The following is a 20,511-nucleotide window of genomic DNA, read 5'->3' as shown; positions in this document are numbered from 1 at the left end:
TAGACCATATCGCATATATCGATATAGTTCAAATGTGATCCTTGCTCCCATAGATATGTCGCCGTGAGGTTCTAAACATACGTCAAAACCCGCCGCCATCTTGGAACAGGGGGCCGAAGCATTCAGATCAACGCTAAAGATGCCGGACTTTTGTACTGCTTAATTATGTTCGATAGAGGAAATGAAAAGAACAAACAGCAATGGATAACATTTAACAGGTGACAATGTGTTTTATGATTATATATGCCGCCTCGACCAGCAATCTGAGCTTCCGCCGCAGCGGAGGCGGAGAGCCCGTGGCCGGCCGCAGCGTCTCTTCCCCGGGCAAAACACAAGCCGCCTCGCTGCTGCGCCGGTCCCCGCTGATCCAGATCGGACCAGCCAAAGACAGAGTGGTGATCGGTAGGATCTTACACGTAGTCCAGGACGAACTGTATGTCGATATCGGCGGAAAGTTCCACTAAGTTTGCCGGCGGCAGGCGGACGGAAAGAAGCTACAGCGGGGCAGCGACCGTCTGCGGCTGCAGGATCTGGAGCTCAGTGCCCGTTAAAATTACATGTAACGCATAAATACATACAGAAATAAATAGTGGAGGAATGAGCCTGGACATTTCAGTCTGTTTAAACTTCACCTTGAAGCAGAAACTCTTAGTTCAGAAGGGTGAAGTTTCCGTTTGGACTCAGATCTGTGAACCGATCATAATAAATTTCTTTGTTTTGTAGTCGATAGTTCATCTTAAGTTTATTTAAGTGGAAGCAGTATCAAGTGGAAGAATGGGACTATAACCTAGGCTTACAGGCATGAGGCATTACATTTTGAACAAAGTAGATTATATTAATATCTAAAGCTTAATTGACCTTTGGAACGAATCACAAATAGCCTATGGAGCTTTGATTTCAAAAAAGGTACTCCTGTTATACAGTATTTAGGTTTACATTTTATTGTTATTTGAACAGCTGAGCATTTAATAATGAACCAGGTGAAGAAACCGGTTTATTATTTATTTGATTTTGCAACTGTTTCTATGAAACTACTTGTGACATGTCATATTTGATTTGGGCTTTGACTGAACATTTGCTCTCACTTCGCGGAAAAAAATATCGGGATATATATCGTATATCGATATTCAGCCAAAATATATCGGGATATGACTTTTGGTCCATATCGCCCAGCCCTACTTGGCAGTGACATCACTCCAGTTATGCAGACTGCAGATGGAACAGATACTTGCTGCCTTCAGATGGCTGGAAAGAGTCACATGTAAAGGAAAGGCCTTCTGTATTGTACTAATGCACCCCAGAAAACGTGTTATCCAATGTAAAACCCAAGTTGGTGCCCTTGTGTACATAAACCTTTAAACATATATACACAAAGTATGTGCAATGTCAGTGTAATTTGACTTTTTAGATATAGTGCAAGACTTGGGTTTTTAGTGGAAAAACTGTTACTTATTCTGCTGCCCACATGTGGCCAAAGTACTGCCATACCAGATGCTTAAAGGACAATTCCACAATTGCCATCCAAACTGGCATCATTAAGTCCTCCATCACCAATTCGTACGCTGCTGCCACCTCCAAAGGAGGGCAGACTGCAGAGTATCATCCGCTCCGCTGAGAAGGTGATTGAATGGAATCTGCCGTTCCTCAGGATCTGTACGTCTCCAGGACCCTGAATTGGGCAGAAAATATTCTGGGGGGGGAACAGTTTTCTTCCGTCTGCAGTGGGGATTGCCTGAACATGGATCGGGATCCCCATTGACCATGAATAACAAAAATAAGTGTAAAACTAGTGGTAATAAGTTGGTATTAGTAATCATAGTGAAAAATAGTGTCAAACGTTGAAAAAAGTGAAAAAAAAACATTTAAAAAAGTGCCGAAAAAATATACAAAACCGCTAGAAAATGTGTCAAAAACATAAAAAAAGGTCTTAATTTTCTATTTTGACCCGGTAGGACAACAAGTGCATGGTCGACGGGAAGACAACACAAGGGTTATTGTAATATAATTTGATAGGAACAAAACTGTTCAATCAAAATCCTAAACCCCTCACCCCCCCCCCCCTTTTTTTTTTATATGTTTAAAAATGTGCATTATCTCCTTATTGACAAGCAATGTATAGGGTAAAAAAACGAGACCAACCTGATTCATAGCTATTGGCATAACAAGCTCTGTATGGCCATGTAAAACTTACTGTCTGTGAATTGACCGCTGGCAAAGGAATCTATAAGTTATTGTTCTGCTTGTTCAAACAGGTGTATGATTTACATATTGTATACCTTACTAGAGGTTTTTCTTTTGGTTAAGTAAAATATAACCAAATGTAGGGGGCACTGCTCATGTTGCAACCTGCAGCAGGTGTGCTTGTGTCTGAGAGTTTTCTGTGTTCGCAAGGCCCGGTCTATATTAGACTGTACAGACCACCTCCTACACTCTGAGTTCGTAACACTCCCCTCAGGTCGCAGATTTAGAGTACCCCGGTTCAAGAGCATAGGAGTAAAAACTCCTTTGTTCCATGTGCAATAAATCGGCTTAATTTGCACATGTAATGTAGTACTTTCTTTTTTTTAAGTTTTTAGAGATTGCTCCAGTGGCGATAAATACCTACAGGAAACCTTTTTATATTCATTCAATATTCATTGTATTGTTGTCCTGTCTATTTGTATGTTGTTTGAGTGTGTTTATTTTTATCTTTCACTCATGACTGCATATCAAGTTTCCCCTAATTTATTCCATACCTGTATCTATTTCTCTTGCACATTCGTTCACTGAAAAATCAGAGACTTGACTAATTTACCCAGCATGCTGTTGAATTGTTGCAGTTAGTTGTTTTTTTTGGAGTGTGAAAAAGAGTAAAAAAAAAAAAAAAAGAGTAGATATTCTCAGAATTCTGACTTCATTGACCTTAATATCATGTTGCCCTAATCCTCTTCTGTATGTATGTATATGTGTGTGTGTGTGTGTGTGTGTGTATGTGTGTGTGTATGTGTATATATATATATATATATATATATATATATATATATAGTACAGGCCACACCTTCTCATTCAATGCGTTTTCTTTATTTTCATGACTATTTACATTGTAGATTTTCACTGAAGGCATCAAAACAATGAATGAACACATATGGCATTATGTACTTAACAAAAAAGTGTGAAATAACTGAAAACATGTCTTATATTTTAGATTCCTCAAAGCAGCCACCCTTTGCTTTTTTGATAGCGCTTGGTGTTCTCTCAATGAGCTTCATGAGGTAGTCACCTGAAATGGTTTTCACTTCACAGGTGTGCCTTGTCAGGGTTAATTAGTGGAATTTTTTCCCTTATTAATGGGGTTGGGACCATCAGTTGTGTTGTGCAGAAGTCAGGTTGATACACAGCCAACAGCCCTATTGGACAACTGTTAGAATTCATATTATGGCAAGAACCAATCAGCTAAGTAAAGAGAAATGAGTGGCCATCATTACTTTAACAAATGAAGGTCACTCAGTCCGGAAAAGTGCGAAAACTTTGAATGTGTCCCCAAGTCCCCAGTCGCAAAAACCATCAAGCGCTACAACGAAACTGGCTCACATGAGGACCGCCCCAGGAAAGGAAGACCAAGAGTCACCTCTGCTGCTGAGGATAAGTTCATCCGAGTCACCAGCCTCAGAAATCACAAGTTAACAGCAGCTCATATTAGAGGCCAGATGAATGCCACACAGAGTTCTAGCAGCAGACACATCTCTACAACAACTGTTAAGAGGAGACTGCGCGAATCAGGCCTTCGTGGTCAAATAGCTGCTAGGAAACCACTGCTAAGGAGAGTTAACAAGCACAAGAGATTTGTTTGGGCCAAGAAACACAAGGAATGGACATTAGACCAGTGGAAATCTGTGCTTTGGTCTGATGAGTCCAAATTTGAGATCTTTGGTTCCAACCGCCGTGTCTTTGTGCGACGCAGAAAAGGTGAACGGATGGATTCTACATGCCTGGTTCCCACCGTGAAGCATGGAGGAGGAGGTGTGATGGTGTGGGGGTGCTTTGCTGGTGACACTGTTGGGGATTTATTAAAAATGTAAGGCATACTGAACCAGCATGGCTACCACAGCATCCTGCAGCGACATGCCATCCCATCCGGTTTGCGTTTAGTTGGACCATCATTTATTTTTCAACAGGACAATGACCCCAAACACACCTCCAGGCTGTGTAAGGGCTATTTGGCCTGACCTGGCCTCCACAGTCACTGGACCTGAACCCAATCAAGATGGTTTGGGGTGAGCTGGACCGCAGAGTGAAGGCAGAAGGGCCAACAAGTGCTAAGCATCTCTGGGAACTCCTTCAAGACTGTTGGAAAACCATTTCAGGTGACTACCTCTTGAAGCTCATCAAGAGAATGCCAACAGTGTGCAAAGCAGTAATCAGAGCAAAGGGTGGCTACTTTGAGGAATCTAAAATATAAGACATGTTTTCAGTTATTTCACACTTTTTTGTTAAGTACATAATTCCATATGTGTTCATTCATAGTTTTGATGCCTTCAGTGAGAATCTACAATGTAAATAGTCATGAAAATAAAGGAAACTCATTGAATGAGAAGGTGTGTCCAAACTTTTGGCCTGTGTGTGTGTGTGTGTGTGTGTGTGTGTATGTATATATATATATATATTACACTCACCTAAAGGATTATTAGGAACATGATACTAATACCGTGTTTGACCCCCTTTCATCTTCAGAACTGCCTTAATTCTTTGTGGCATTGATTCAACAAGGTGCTGGAAGCATTCTTTAGAAATGTTGGCCCATATTGATAGAATAGCATCTTGCATTTGATGGAGATTTGTGGGATGCACATCCAGGGCACGAAGGTCCCGTTACACCACATCCCAAAGATGTTTTATTGGGTTGAGATCTGGTGACTGTGGGGGCCATTTTAGTACGGTGAACTCATTGTCATGTTCAAGAAACCATTTTGAAATGATTCGAGCTTTGTGACATGGTGCATTATCCTGCTGGAAGTAGCCATCAGAGGGTGGGTCCATGGTGGTCATAAAGGGATGGACATGGTCAGAAACAATGCTCAGGAAGGCTGTGGCATTTAAACGATGCCCAATTGGTACTAAGGGGCCTAAAGTGTGCCAAGAAAACATCCCCCACACCATTACACCACCACCACCAGCCTGCCCAGTGGTAACAAGGCATGACGGATCAATGTTCTCATTCTGTTTACACCAAATTCTGACTCGAAATCGAAACTCATCAGACCAGGCAACATTTTTACAGTCTTCAACTGTCCAATTTTGGTGAGCTTGTGCAAATTGTAGCCTCATTTTCCTATTTTTTGTGGAGATGAGTGGTACCCGGTGGGGTCTTCTGCTGGTGTAGCCCATCCGCTTCAAGGTTGTTCGTGTTGTGGCTTCACAAATGCTTTGCTGCATACCTCGGTTGTAACGAGTGGTTATTTGAGTCAAAGTTGATCTTCTATCAGCTGGAATAAGTCTGCCCATTCTCCTCTGACCTCTAGCATCAACAAGGCATTTTCGACCCCCAGGACTGCTGCATACTGGATGTTTTTCCTTTTTCAGACCATTCTTTGTAAACCCTAGAAATGGTTGTGCGTGAAAATCCCTGAGCAGATTGTGAAATACTCAGACCAGCCCGTCTGGCACCAACAACCATGCCACGCTCAAAGTTGCTTAGATCACCTTTCTTTCCCATTCTAACATTCAGTTTGGAGTTCAGGAGATTGTCTAGACCTGAACCACACCCCTAAATGCATTGAAGCTGCTGCCATGTGATTAGTTGATTAGATAATTGCATTAATGAGAAATCTTACAGGTGTTCCTAATAATCCTTTAGGTGAGTGTATATATATGTATATGTGTGTGTGTGTGTGTGTGTGTGTGTGTGTGTGTGTGTATGTATGTATGTATGTATGTATGTATGTGTGTATGTGTGTGTGTGTGTGTGTGTGTGTGTATGTATATATGTATGTGTATGTATATATGTATGTATATGTATATGTGTGTGTGTGTGTGTGTTAAGTTTTATATATATAAGTTATAAGTGTGTATTAGGAAATAAAGATTTGTTTCTAGCCTCCATCTAATGCTCTGGTATTTTGTCTTTGTAGTGGGAAGAAGATGAATGGTTCTCTGGACCACCCCGACCAACCAGATGTTGATGCCATTAAGATGTTCGTAGGACAGATTCCACGGTCCTGGTCTGAAGAGCAGCTTCGTGAGCTGTTTGAGCCTTATGGAGCAGTGTATGAGATAAATGTTCTCCGAGACCGCAGCCAGAATCCCCCACAGAGCAAAGGTCAGACCGTAGTATATAACGTATAATAACGTGACTTGCGCACACACACTGTAGTAGTCTAATATGTAACCTGTAAATTTGCAGTGCAGTATATAATTGAACTCGGTTGCAGTTTCTCTTCATTAACAAAATGTATTTGGTAGCGACTAAGAAACTAGGTGGACTTGGGTAATATTACATTATCGGTGTGTCAAAAACTTGCTATGGAAAAAAACTTTCCAAACTCTTCTTGTTGCCTTTATAAAGAACCCCTGTATTCAACTCAGAAAATGTTTTGGCTTATGTTTTTTGTGTTCAGTTGTTCTTTGAGGAAAGGGAAAAATATAAAATATATTCTCTTTCTTTTTTTATTAAAAGTTTTTGGATTGATGGGGACCTCATAATGACCTAGTGGTAATGCCAAACTGTTGTTGGCCCAGCATACCCTCCACATAGCAGATGAATGAGCTTTACAGACCACATCTAGTGGTCATCCACTGAGTCAGGTGTGTGACACAGGTGTCTTTTTCATTCCCCGGCAGGCTGCTGTTTTATAACGTACTACACTCGCAAATCAGCCTTGGAAGCACAGAATGCTCTGCACAACATGAAGATTCTGCCAGGGGTAGGTGGCAGCCTCTTTAATCTGTCCTTTCAATGCATGCTGGTTGATATAAAGCCATGAGCTCTGTTTTGACATGGTATTAACTTCAAAGCCACTTGTCATGTGTACTGAGTAGGGCTGGGCGATAAATCGATTTTATCGATTAACTTGAATGTGTAGTTAACATCGATTTGTTTAAATGAAAATAGTTTTCTCCTTAACATCCGCCAACGCTCCCCTCTGGGCTCCCGTAGTTCCGAACGTACGTTTGCCATAGAGATACACAAACAACATAGCAGCGACAGGGACTAACATTAGTTCTTTTCTTAACTAGTCGTTTCATTACTTACTTAACCGTAATCTCCACTGAAATGACCAGCAGCTCGCGGTGCTCTGTCCCCGGCTGACAGTCACCTATTCTCGGATAACTGAACCACCAACTAAAGCCTGACCTGACGGAGCACCAGAGTCGGTGTTGAGGAACTCTGTTGCAGCTCAACACATCTACTAAATGCCGCTGATATGACCAAGCTGTGACGGAGGTCTGTCGCGGCTTAAACAACTAGCAATCACCGCTCTGTAGCACGGAGCTCCTCTTCAATGTTTTTTTTACCGCTAGTTAATATGAAGGAGCTTGCTACAGGTATGCTACATTCATGAGACCATTGGATGTTAATGTACGTTACTCAGCAACAGGTGAAAATAGGGGCAAGGTTGCGCGACTAAAGTCAAAATGACTTGAAGTGAATTACCTGTATGTGTGAAAACAGCTTTATCTCGTGCATCCATTTTATTGTTATATTTCCCCAAAATTGACATGAATAATCATAATGGTATACATGTCCCGTGTGTGTATGAGTCAAAACAAAATAAAGTTAAAACTTGTTTTGAACAATTCCTTTGCCATCTGCAGATTGATTTTAAGTAGAAAAAAAATATATCTATTTAAACCTTAAATCAGATTTTTTTGTGAAAAAATCGGGTATTTTTTTTCTTAGGCCATATCGCCCAGCCCTAGTACTGAGGCTGAGGGACAGTGAGGTTGGTTATCCTCCGCAATCAGGCTAATTGACACAAGATGATCTATATTCTCACTATGGTTATGGTTAACAGTGGTTAGAGGACTTGCTCTTCATCCACTTGGTTAATGGCCTAGCTCCTGCTTGGTACATATTTTGATCCCATACTGAGTGGTTAAGCATTTGAACAGGATAAGTTATTTCTGCCAAAGCTAGAACGGAAGACTAGATAGTTTCATTGCTCATTTCATTTCATTGCAACTTCAAGAGGTTGAAAGAATAGAAGAAAGGATAGTAGGCTAGTAAGTTGACATTCTCTTTTTTTACCAAAACTGTAAAGCCCTACTTATGGCCCAGGTCAATTTATGCATTAAATGACAAACTCTTAAAGTCTTAACATCCAATTATGAAAATACAAGAACTTGTTACTATAATTTGCTACTGGCTATAGCTTTAATGTATTAAAAGCACTGATATAATAAGTTAGTAATTGGTAGAAAGCCAAACAAGGCTGCATACAACATATCATAAGTGGCCCTCCTTTACTATGACTCTATTCCCCAATCATGATTCTATCTTATGAAACTATTACCAAGGACATGGAATCTCTGCCAATATTACTGAAAAACATCCACAACACAGATGTGCATATTACAGCATTATGAGTGTTAATGTGTTGTTGCCTCGTTCAGATGCACCACCCAATACAGATGAAGCCAGCTGACAGTGAGAAAAACAATGGTAAGGATTTTCTAGCATTTTCATCTGTCTTCTCTTTCCATAAATAATACAGTAAACAGGACAAATAATGTTTACACTGATGCTGTTTTCGAGGCCTCCGTCTGGCGGAGCGCATCATTTTAATATGGGCATTATATACCGTAGCATAGTGTTTTATATAGTGTTTATTTTTACACCTTTAAATGGTTTGTTTTATTTTTTTTTTAAATGTTTGTTTTTATTTTAAAGCATGTTTTAACAATTTTGAAAGGTGCAATAGAAATACAATTTTACTAATTACTATATAGGCCTACAGTACAGGCCAAAAGTTTAGACACACCTTCTCATTCAATGCATTTTCTTTATTTTCATGACTATTTATATTGTAGATTCTCACTGAAGGCATCAAAACTATGAATGAACACATATGGAATTATGTACTTAACAAAAAAGTGTGAAATAACTGAAAACATGTCTTATATTTTAGATTCCTCAAAGTAGCCACCCTTTGCTTTTTTGATAGCGCTGCAAACCCTTGGTGTTCTCTCAATGAGCTTCATGAGGTAGTCACCTGAAATGGTTTTCACTTCACAGGTGTGCCTTGTCAGGGTTAATTAGTGGAATTTTTTCCCTTATTAATGGGGTTGGGACCATCAACACCATCAGTGTTATGCAGAAGTCAGGTTGATACACAGCCGACAGCCCTATTGGACAACGGTTAGAATTCATATTATGGCACGAACCAATCAGCTAAGTAAAGAGAAACGAGTTGCCATCATTACTTTAACAAATGAAGGTCAGTCAGTCCAGAAAATTGCGAAAACTTTGAATGTGTCCCCAAGTGCAGTCGCAAAAACCATCAAGCGCTACAACGAAACTGGCTCACGAGGACTACCCCAGGAAAGGAAGACCAAGAGTCACCTCTGCTGCTGAGGATAAGTTCATCTGAGTCACCAGCCTCAGAAATCACAAGTTAACAGCAGCTCAGATTAGAGACCAGATGAATGCCACACAGAGTTCTAGCAGCAGACACATCTCTAGAACAACTGTTAAGAGGAGACTGCGCGAATCAGGCCTTCGTGGTCAAATAGCTGGTAGGAAACCACTGCTAAGGAGAGGCAACAAGCCCAAGAGATTTGTTTGGGCCAAGAAACACAAGGAATGGACATTAGACCAGTGGAAATCTGTGCTTTGGTCTGATGAGTCCAAATTTGAGATCTTTGGTTTCAACCGCCGTGTCTTTGTGCGACGCAGAAAAGGTGAACGGATGGATTCTACATGACTGGTTCCCACTGTGAAGCATGGAGGAGGAGGTATGATGGTGTGGGGGTGCTTTGCTGGTGACACTGTTGGGCATTTATTCAAAATTGAAGGCATACTGAACCAGCATGGCTACCACAGCATCCTGCAGCGACATGCCATCCCATCCGGTTTGCGTTTAGTTGGACAATGACCCCAAACACACCTCCAGGCTGTGTAAGGGCTATCTGACCAAGAAGGAGAGTGATGGAGTGCTACGCCAGATGACCTGGCGTCCACAGTCACCGGACCTGAACCCAATCAAGATGGTTTGGGGTGAGCTGGACCGCAGAGTGAAAGCAAAAGGGCCAACAAGTGCTAAGCATCTCTGGGAACTCCTTCAAGACTGTTGGAAAACCATTTCAGGTGACTACCTCTTGAAGCTCATCAAGAGAATGCCAAGTGTGCGCAAAGCAGTAATCAGAGCAAAGGGTGGCTACTTTGAAGAAACTAGAATATAAGACATGTTTTCAGTTATTTCACACTTTTTTGTTAAGTACATAATTCCACATGTGTTCATTCATAGTTTTGATGCCTTCAGTGAGAATCTACAATGTAAATAATCATGAAAATAAAGGAAACGCATTGAATGAGAAGGTGTGTCCAAACTTTTGGCCTGTACTGTACGTGCTCCATGCACAGAACTATTTGTCATTTACATTTAGATTAATTCCGACACGTGTAGCTTTTTAGATACAATCAAGTAGATGGGTATAAAAAGGCATGCCATCACAATGCGTAATGACGCATAATGGCTGATTTTGCACTGTTGGAATATGGGCAAATGGAAGGATTCGGAGGTAACGAATCTTTAGACAGCAAGAAGACTTGCTGGCAAATGAGGACGAATGGCTTATGAGGCGGTTCTGACTTCCTCGAGCTGTCCTGTTGGAGATCTGTGCTGTTTTAGGCCCAGCATTACAGAGAGGAGCACTCGGAGAAACCTCGCTGTGCCAGTCCCACTTCAAGAGGGGTCTGCTCCGGTGTCCCGTGGGAACACATTCTCGATGTAGCGCTAGACGCTTTTTTACATCAACTTTAATTTAATTATTATTTAATTATCGGACAATTTCTCACTGCCTGACCTTCTGAGGTTGTGGCATTAACTGCGTCTGCAGCATGCGCTCTACAGCTTTTTGGCATTAGTAATGCCCACACTGTGCCATCCAAACATTTTCTCCTCTTTTCCACCTCTCCAACAAGAACTTTAACTTCACATTGAGTGAAATTCCTTTTTTTGTTTTCCTCTCTGCTCATGTCGGTATGAATGAATATTAATCAGGTGCGTTATATGCAGCTGTGGGCGTGATATGAATCCGCAATAGCTGCGCCATATTTAGAGTGGATTGTGATTTTTATTTATTTATTTTTTTTTAAAGTGAAACCGGTGTAGGACGTGCGTACGCACGGTTTTATAAATCAGAATATTTCCATGCGTATGCACGTCCTATGTTTCGTCCGTATGCCACTTTTGACGCAAATTCGCCGCACCGTTTCATAAATGAGGCCCCAGATCTGTTGAATTGGGATTGTATGAGCTACTTCTCCATAGCTAGTGTGTTAGCTACAGTAGATGGCAGTCGGCACGACCCCAGTTTGGAGAAGCAGGTCTCTAAAATCCATTTAGCTCCTGCCCCTGTCCACAGCCATCTACTGTAGCAAATAAACTAACTAATGGAGAATTACCTCATATAGCCACACTTCTAAAAATCTGAACTATCCCTTTAATGACTATAGGTTTGAGGAACAGTTGTGACAAAGTAGGCAGGTAGATGAACACTCATAATTCTTAAAGCTTTAGTGCGTAACTTTTGTTATAATGATGAACGTCACACTCAAGCCATTGCCAAATGAGGTGATACAAAGTTAATTAAGACTATCACCTCCACACAACTCCCTCTGTATATCTCAGTATGGTTGTGTTTAGAAATTGGTGTTGTCTGCCGACTTGTAGAAACTCGAGTAAAGATAATTTTTTAATCCTCCGTGTCCTGCTTGGCTACTAGCAACTGTGTGAAGTAGGGGTGGGGGTGAAGTGCGATCACAGAAGGCTTGCGTCATGTGGATGCACCGACAGAATTGTTGTCATTACTTAAAATTCCTCATGGGGGTGACAGAAACTACGCACTATAGGCTTAAGTTACTATCCCTTTTGTTTGAGACACAATACAGGTTGTCTGCACCAGCCAGTATTTCATTGCATTGAGATAATGTCCTTGTTCAACCCACAATTGAATAATTTACAGCACGTATATGTGGTAATCTGAATGGGACAGAGGCTGTGGGTGGTTGTTAGACAAGTGGGAAAACATTAAGTACTATTTCTGCCTCTAGATAGGACAAATGGCTTCTGTGCATTCAGCTGTGCTTGTAGCTGAGTATGATGCAGTTCAAGGTTATCATGACAAGGAATAATCTTTCTCTTTTAAAAATGTCTTTGAGTTATGCATGTTTTTTCATTTGTTCTCCTTTAGTAGATCTGAGCTGTGTCCACACTATGGATACGTTAGAAAACATATCTTTCAAGTTGACTTTCTTCTACATGCTATAGTTCCATTTTCTTTTTATCTTAAGTATAAGTATAATGTTTATCAATATAAGACTGGCCCTTTCAAATGTATCCACTCTAAAGAGCTGCATTATCCAAATGATCCGCTATCATGTGGGCATGACTGTACACATATTCATACTGCTGAGAAAACAAGTAAAGTGCCTTGTAAGTATAGGGTCACAATTTCACAAGTCAAGTAAAAACAATAGTGAGGTGCCTACATGAACATTGAAGGATAACATAAGTTGCAAAAGAGCCACAATTAAACATATGTGTATGTTGATGTTATATTTCACCATTTACCTTGACACAAAGCAGGTGTGTTTGATGTTGTGGTTTGTTGAATACAGCAGTGGAGGACAGGAAGCTGTTTATTGGAATGATCTCCAAAAAGTGTAACGAGAATGACATCCGACTGATGTTCTCACCATACGGACAGATAGAGGAGTGCCGGATACTTCGAGGCCCTGATGGACTCAGCCGTGGTAAGGCATATTCTGTTCTTACACTCACAAATGCAAGCTCTTGGGGTAATTATCGGGTCTCTATAAATTATAGTGTGTTCTAAACATACTCTAATCCTCAAGTGTCCTGAGATAACGTCTGTGGTTGTTGCAGCAGCACAAGGACAGCAATACAGATGAATAGAGAAAGTAAAATAAATAAATAATGAGGTATATAAAACTAGAGCATTTGGAGACAAAAATTACAAGGTAAAGTGAAAGTGGTGTGATAGTGGTAATAGTACCACTGTCAGGTCAAGTCTATGTTAATAGTGTACACCAGACTTTCTTTTTTAATTTTTGGGCATTTCTCCTTTTATTGGATAGGAAAGCTGAGATATAGATATAGAGAGCGGGGAAGACATGCAGGAAAACCGTCACAGGTCGGACTTGAAACCTGGACCTTCTGCGTCGAGGAATAAACCTCTGCATATCTGCGCCCGCTCAACCATCTGAGCTAACGGGCCACGTGTACACCAGACTTGAGCGGCTATAATTGATTTGTCGTTAAATAACAATGTATCAAATGACAATGTAAAAAAAACAATATGACAATGTTAAAGAGGTCAGTCATAGTCACGAACTTTCAGAGAATTATCAGCTGAATTTGCAGCTCCCCTTAGCTTTAACAAGCTATATAGGAAAATCCAGCTCATTCTTTAATCCCGATTTTAGTCAATTTTATTTACATAGCCCAATATCATAAATCACAAATTTGCCACAATGGGCTTTACAATCTGTATAGCCTACAATATCCTCTGTCCTTTTTTACCCTTGCTCAAATTGCTTACTGCTTGCTTTGAAGAAAAAAAAAAAAAAAAAAAAGCTGTATTGTATTTATTTGGAGCAAAATATCCACCTGATGACAGGCACTGGCAGCATGGAGGGAGGACAGGCCCTGTAATCTGCATGTAAGCCTACTGTGCTGCAGTAACACAGAGGACAGCCTCGGGCATGCATGGAACTCATGGTGTGAGTGGGACCGGAGTGGGATAAAAGACGACTCTTTTTCTTGCTGATTGTCACGTTACTGAGAATACAGCTATTAAAAGGTAATATATGAAGTCAATGCTAACTCTGACAGCTGTAGGGCAGCTAACATAAACTTTAGCTGTCTCCATGAAGCTCCCAGCTAAGCTCCTATAAGTCGCAACTTAGTTAGAAACAAGAATGAGCTAACTAATGATAACATAAGCATTTTGGCTCGGAGGGTGTCGATTTTAAAGTCATGTTAAAACAATTTCCCATCCTTCTTCCGATTTCCAGTGAAAGCACGATTTCAAGCTTTCGACCTGTCACTTCCCCTGTGCGTTATGGATCCCACGCAACTTCTAGGCAAGTCCCGTCCTATGAAGCAGCCCGATTGGTTGGGGTTAGGCATTGACCTCGAGTAGTTAGGATAGCCAACATATTTATAGTAAAATCACATTCGAATAGTAATTTCAGCTTTCGAGTAGAATTGATTTTTTTACCATTCAAATTATGTTCGACTTTCAGAATTCGTTCCAACAGCACTAGTATGGGCCAGGTTTGTGTCTCAGCTGACAGCTGAAAAAAAGAGACCAACAATAAAAAATAAAAAAGGAGTAGTAAAAGTCCACAGTATACAACAGCCTCAGGCTAATAAAAGAACAAGCACAGTTGAACAACACTGTTGGATAAAGGCACTGGGATGTTGACAAAATAGAATTTTGTGATGAGTCATGTTACATTGTTTCTCTCTTTCAGGTTGTGCATTTGTGACATTCACAGCGAGACAAATGGCCCAGTCAGCCATCAAGTCCATGCACCAGTCTCAGACCATGGAGGTGAACTTCAACTTCACACTAAAAACAATATGTGATGTTGTAAAATTGTGACCCTGATTTCAAAACTGGTGGATTATAGTTTCTCCACTGTTGAAATATTACGAAGAAAAAGCATTCAAAGCAGCAGAGCTTTTTCAAATAGTCTCAATTATTTGACAAGCTCTTAAGTTGCAATTTAATTATGTTTTAATCAGTATCAGTACATCAAGCTGCCACAGTACAAAACATTTCCTTTGTCCGTGTTTAGGGCTGTTCATCGCCTATTGTGGTGAAGTTTGCGGACACTCAGAAGGACAAGGAGCAGAAACGCATGGCCCAACAACTGCAGCAGCAAATGCAGCAACTCAGTGCTGCTTCCATGTGGGGAAATCTCACTGGGCTCAACAGCCTGGGGCCACAGTACCTAGCAGTGAGTGTGTATGTTTATGCAAAATGTAATGCGTAAACTGTTGACAAAGCAATTCCCCATTTCACACTTTCCTGTCACTTCCACTTTATCATATTGTTTCTCATATCTCCTGGCTTTAGCTCTACTTACAGTTGCTGCAGCAGTCAGCCTCCACGGGTAATGCACTCAACAACTTGCACCCTGTTTCAGGTACACACTCACACTCATGCCTTAACAGACATTGTACAATATCTTGCAGTCATGTTAGAATTAGATTTGAATATGTAAATATATATTGTTGACTAAATAGTCATCTCACTCGTGGCTGCTGTGTTTGGAAGAAGCTCATATCATCCCTCTGAATGCTGAGGAAGTTTTCAATGTCCGGTCTTAAACCCGTTCAGCTTCAGGAGAGACACGTCCCTATATAGTATTTCTATTTACAATCGTGCTCAGAGGAAGGGGTGGGTGGAGTATTTAACTTAACCGTGTGTGTGTCTGTCAGGTCTTAATGCCATGCAGAACCTGGCTGCTTTAGCAGCAGCTGCAACTGCCACACAGGCCACTCCTACAGGCTCCAGCGCCATGACAACATCTAGTAGCCCACTAAGTGCACTAACAAGCTCAGGTAAAATGACAACTACAGTACTGTTTTATAGGGAAGGTACAAGCAATAGGGCTTAGTGGTATGGTAATCTAGGGGTGTCACGATTATGATTTAAATCAAATTGATCGAACTGAGCTTTCGATTTCGACTATCAAAATCAAAAGCAGGATCTGCAATTCCCCCAAGTTTTTTTCTCTCCTTTCTCTCTCCTCTCTACTTGTGCATGTCCAAGGAAAAAACAAGAGACACAGCACAGCTTAACGGCTGGAATTATGCAGCTAAAGACACAGGCAGTGTTTCTTAATTTGGATACCTACATATAGTAAACTGTGTACACTATGTACTCACTTGTGTAGTGCGTACATTTTGACAGGGTAGTGTTTCAATCACGAACGGCTGTAATGCACTGACAGGAAATTACCCTTCATCTTCTTCTGTTTAACGGCAAATTGCAGCCGGGCCGAACATTACCGCCACCAATTGTCGCCCACTAAAACATATACTAGCTTGTTTTCTCACTATCTGACTGCAGTATAATAGTTATATCGGAAAAACACATGTATAAATTACATTTGTATAGTACAGTTTTTGCCTTTCCAAAGTAACCGCTGCAGCTCCCTCGCCTGCTATATTCACAAGTTTGAAAATATGTTGGTGGTCCCGCAGCTTCTGCTCCGTAGCAAAGATGGCAACTGTTGTGTGCGAGTAGTGTCCAGCGTCCACACTCAACAGTTTGACCGCTTTGAGTGCAGCATCCGGGTATTAGTAATGCACTGCATTTGACCACACTTCGTCATTGTGAACGCACCCAAAAAAGCAAATGTACGTACAGAAGTGTGCGATTTGAGACACAGCAAGGTTAACGTTAGCTTAGCAGTAGCCTGCAGCTGCTTTTTTCCAGACACCATGGCCACTGCTGGAGTCGGAGATAATGAAAAAACTAAAAACTGGAAAATCTTTCTGCTTCCCTTAAGTCCCTGAAGGCAACATTTTGCCTTTCACCCTGAGTGAGTTATGGAAACAAACAATAAAGGTAAAGCATGTGGGCTCCAACAGGTGCTTCCAATTGCGCTTCGGTCATTTTGAAAAACGCAAACTGTTGTTGTAAAGTACACTAATGCCATCTAGTGTCTCTTAAAGTGGCATTGCTGTCACTGCTGAAAAAGAAAAGTTTAAATCTAATTTAATTGTGACCTTAAAACCGAAAGTCAAATCAAACTTTTGAACTTTTAAATTTTGAGAAACGTGACACCCCTACTGAAATCCATGTGAGTCCACATAAACCTCTAACAGATCCTACTCTCACTGTTATCTGTACAGTTATTTACCACTATATATCAACTATATAGTGTGTGTGTGTGTGTGTGTGTGTGTGTGTGTGTGTGTGTGTGTGTGTGTGTGTGTGTGTGTGTGTGTATATATATATAGAGAGAGGGAGACAGAGAGAGAGAGAGAGTACGGTGTCCTTGAATGCCGAGAAAGGCACCTTTTTAAATAAAATGTAGTAGTATTATTATATAATATATAAATAAACTATTTAAAAAGCCGCCAAGATTCAACATCAATTACTTACACATTAATTCTCCAAACTTTACTTTCTTCAGATTGCCTATTTTATGATTTCTTTAGATAGACACACTATCATAAATTGCAAATTGTGAGGTCAAAATGAAGTGAAAATGTTGACATTGCTGAGCTCTAACACAGACTGTAGCACTGTAAAACAGCTTTGTCTAATATTTTCCCAGTTGTGTTTACATTAACATTAACAGTAAATGTTCCCCAAGCAGGCTCCTCTCCCACCTCCAGCAGCAGCTCATCAGTGAACCCCATGGCTTCTCTCGGGGCCCTGCAGTCTCTGGCTGCTGGTGCTGGAGCAGGCCTCAACATGGGCTCCCTGGCAGGTACTTACCCAAAGATGGACCTGTACATTTCCACTAAGTATGTAGATAGATGTAAATCATTGTCTTAAAGATTTTCAGAGCTGACAAGGTTGTCTTGTGAATGTAATCTAATGTGCGTTGATGCTGCCAGTACAACAGCAAGAAATCATACAGAGATGAAAGTATTGCCTCACTCAAACGTCTATAGCTGTTTATAATTATGAAAGTAAAAGAAACCTGATAGTTGTAAGATATGTTATTTTGGCTCAGATACTTAGATTTTAGGGGGAACACCACTGCTTCAGCTGAATTTGATTTGACTGTTCTTTACATTGAATGCTGCTTAGTGGCACGGACTGTTTATTAATTTATACACTGTGAGAACTGATTTCAATATTGATGTACTGAAATTAAATCCCAGTTATTATGTATACAGTATATTAGGTTATTTTTTATTTTTTTATTATTTCATGTAAAGCATCTTTGAGTATCTTGAAAAGTGCTTAATAAAGAAAGTTTATTATTGTTATTTAACTTCTTCCAGACAAAGGCTTGGTTCACCTTGTCTGTATATGAATGAACAGTGGCCCTGACAATGGCTCTTGTTACTTACTGTATTTTCCTCTGACTATTTTTATGTTTAATTGAACTTCAGTTTGAATGATAAGATTTTACCTTTTCACCCTAACTGTGATGCAGGCATGGCAGCACTGAATGGCAGCCTTGGCTCTGGAGGCCTGTCTAATGGCTCAGGAAACACCATGGAGGCACTGAGCCAGGCCTACTCAGGCATCCAGCAGTATGCTGCTGCCACCCTTCCCAGCCTGTACAACCAGAGCCTGCTCTCCCAGCAGAATGTCTCAGCTGCAGGCAGCCAAAAGGAAGGTGGGTTCTCTGGGCTGATAGTAAAAAAAAAAAAAAGAGATGACATGGGGCTGTAGAGATGAAATGACTGGAGCAGGAGCTATGGGCTTTTTACTATATAACCTCTGTATGAGCATGCTTCATCAAATTGACCAAACACACAGGGAAACAAAAAACATCAATAGCTCCAGGCTAAAATCTGATTTGGAGTTTAGAGTACTTTTCTTAATATGCCTATTTTCATATAAAGTACCTGTTCAATAGGCTGCCATAGGCTCCCTTTGCAGATAAAAGAAAGAAAGCTAACTGTGTGCAAGCATAATCTATGCTTGCGTCTTAACTTGATTTGAAGTACTCTAGTGGGTGGGTTGGTAGAGATGTGTGTTTGCTGTGTGTTGATCTCACCTTCTGCTAAGGATTCTGTCTTGTTTTAAATCTGCTGCGTCAGCCAGCGACAGTCGCAGCTCCGGTAAGATGTCACCACCTTCTCTCTAACACGGCCTCAGATAATCATGTCATCCTCCGTAACAGGAGGCTTGTCCTTGTTTGTGTGTTCATTTTAATACTCTGACTTATTTTCATTTAAATATTAGTGATAATTGATGTCTTATAAGATACTACAGAGCCCCCCCCCACTCCCCCCAGTCCTGGCAGTTCTGCTGAGTGCTGAGTTCAGATAAAATACTTATTCCAAGGTCATGACATCGACAAAATAAACAACAACAAAAAGAGAGAAGAAAAAGAAAGTTAGAAGCAACAAAAGTTTGTGATATTCAGACAGCCAAAGCATCTGCTACCACATCTAGATGAGCTACAGACTTTTATTTATACTTTATACTTATTAAACCCGAAAAATGTCAGCAAAACAACTCTTGACTATATTATAACTGTGGCTACTAAAGAACAGACCCTCCTCTTGTCAAACGTTTACCAATCCCAAGTGCACGGTTTACCAACGCACAGATCAAACAATTCATTGCCTACAGTTTGATAATCTGTTGTCACAGATTTTCACATGAGCCCTGGGAGGGTTAGTTGAATTTATTGATTTGTGTGTTTCATGTTTGTATGATCAGTAAAATGGACTAACTGATTGGCAGGTCCAGAAGGTGCCAATTTGTTCATTTACCACCTGCCTCAGGAGTTTGGAGACCAGGACCTGCTTCAGATGTTTATGCCCTTTGGAAATGTCATCTCTGCTAAAGTCTTCATTGACAAACAGACAAACCTCAGCAAGTGTTTTGGTGAGTTCAAGCAAACTACTATATACATATAGGCCATCTTATGATCAAGAAAATATTTGAATCAGTCCCCATAACCTTCCAGTGCTGTGTTGAAACTATTGTATTTGACTCTGCTGCAGCTTCAAACGTTTAAAGACTGAACACCAGCACAAGCAGCCCTCTGATAGTTTCCCTGTCCTTGAAGTTATCTTTGCCTGTCTGTGTGGCAGCACACGACAGAGATGCAAACAGTTGGGAGGTTCATTCAGATAAGGCAGCACAAAGCCAGTTGTTGGCATCTTGGTGGAAATGGGTCTTTAAAGCGCCCATATTATGCTCATTTTCAGGTTCATAACTGTATTTTAAGGTTGTACCAGAATAGGTTTACATGGTTTAATTTTCAAAAAACACCATATTGTTGTTGTACTGCACAGCTCTCTCTCACTGCTGCAGATCCTCTTTTCACCTGGTTTCTGTTTTAGCTACAGAGTGAGACATCTTTTCATCTTCTTCTTCTGTACTATCTTTGATTGCACTCGCACATGCGCAGTAGCTCAGATGTAGAGCATGTCAGCGAGCTAACTCTAGAGACAGTAAAAGAAAGCTGTTTCTTCTTTGGTCAGTTACAAGGCAGGATTAGCTGGGAGACTTCTAAATGAGGGCGCACATGTAAGTAGTTCTTTTGTAGATTATGGTGAACTTGTGTGTGTTGTAGCAGTGCTTTGCTATTGAGACGACGCGTAACGCGTACGTTGCCGCTAACGCTAA

At 40.8% G+C, this 20,511-nt stretch overlaps 1 protein-coding gene across 18 annotated transcripts in view; it reads left to right on the top strand.

Annotated features, from left to right (window-relative positions):
- The window catches only part of celf1 (cugbp, Elav-like family member 1), a 75,684-nt gene that overhangs the window by 27,935 nt on the left and 27,238 nt on the right, over positions 1 to 20,511 (top strand). For 4 of the 18 annotated variants that reach the window (XM_039794604.1, XM_039794616.1, XM_039794603.1 and 1 more), the window contains 12 exons: positions 6,108 to 6,295; positions 6,817 to 6,899; positions 8,590 to 8,638; positions 12,818 to 12,952; positions 14,699 to 14,778; positions 15,026 to 15,187; positions 15,307 to 15,376; positions 15,672 to 15,794; positions 17,561 to 17,677; positions 18,356 to 18,541; positions 18,969 to 18,989; positions 19,621 to 19,764. In XM_039794604.1, the coding sequence (XP_039650538.1) occupies positions 6,108 to 6,295; positions 6,817 to 6,899; positions 8,590 to 8,638; positions 12,818 to 12,952; positions 14,699 to 14,778; positions 15,026 to 15,187; positions 15,307 to 15,376; positions 15,672 to 15,794; positions 17,561 to 17,677; positions 18,356 to 18,541; positions 18,969 to 18,989; positions 19,621 to 19,764 (1,358 nt within the window). The remainder of the gene's footprint in view (positions 1 to 6,107; positions 6,296 to 6,816; positions 6,900 to 8,589; positions 8,639 to 12,817; positions 12,953 to 14,698; positions 14,779 to 15,025; positions 15,188 to 15,306; positions 15,377 to 15,671; positions 15,795 to 17,560; positions 17,678 to 18,355; positions 18,542 to 18,968; positions 18,990 to 19,620; positions 19,765 to 20,511) is intronic. The other 14 variants (XM_039794610.1, XM_039794615.1, XM_039794609.1 and 11 more) reach the window with 9 other exon arrangements.

This window comes from Perca fluviatilis, chromosome 3 (genome assembly GCF_010015445.1).
Source record: "Perca fluviatilis chromosome 3, GENO_Pfluv_1.0, whole genome shotgun sequence".
NCBI lineage: Eukaryota > Metazoa > Chordata > Actinopteri > Perciformes > Percidae > Perca > Perca fluviatilis.
The sequence above is the reverse complement of the archived record's forward strand: the minus strand, read 5'-3'. Positions and strand labels throughout refer to the sequence as shown.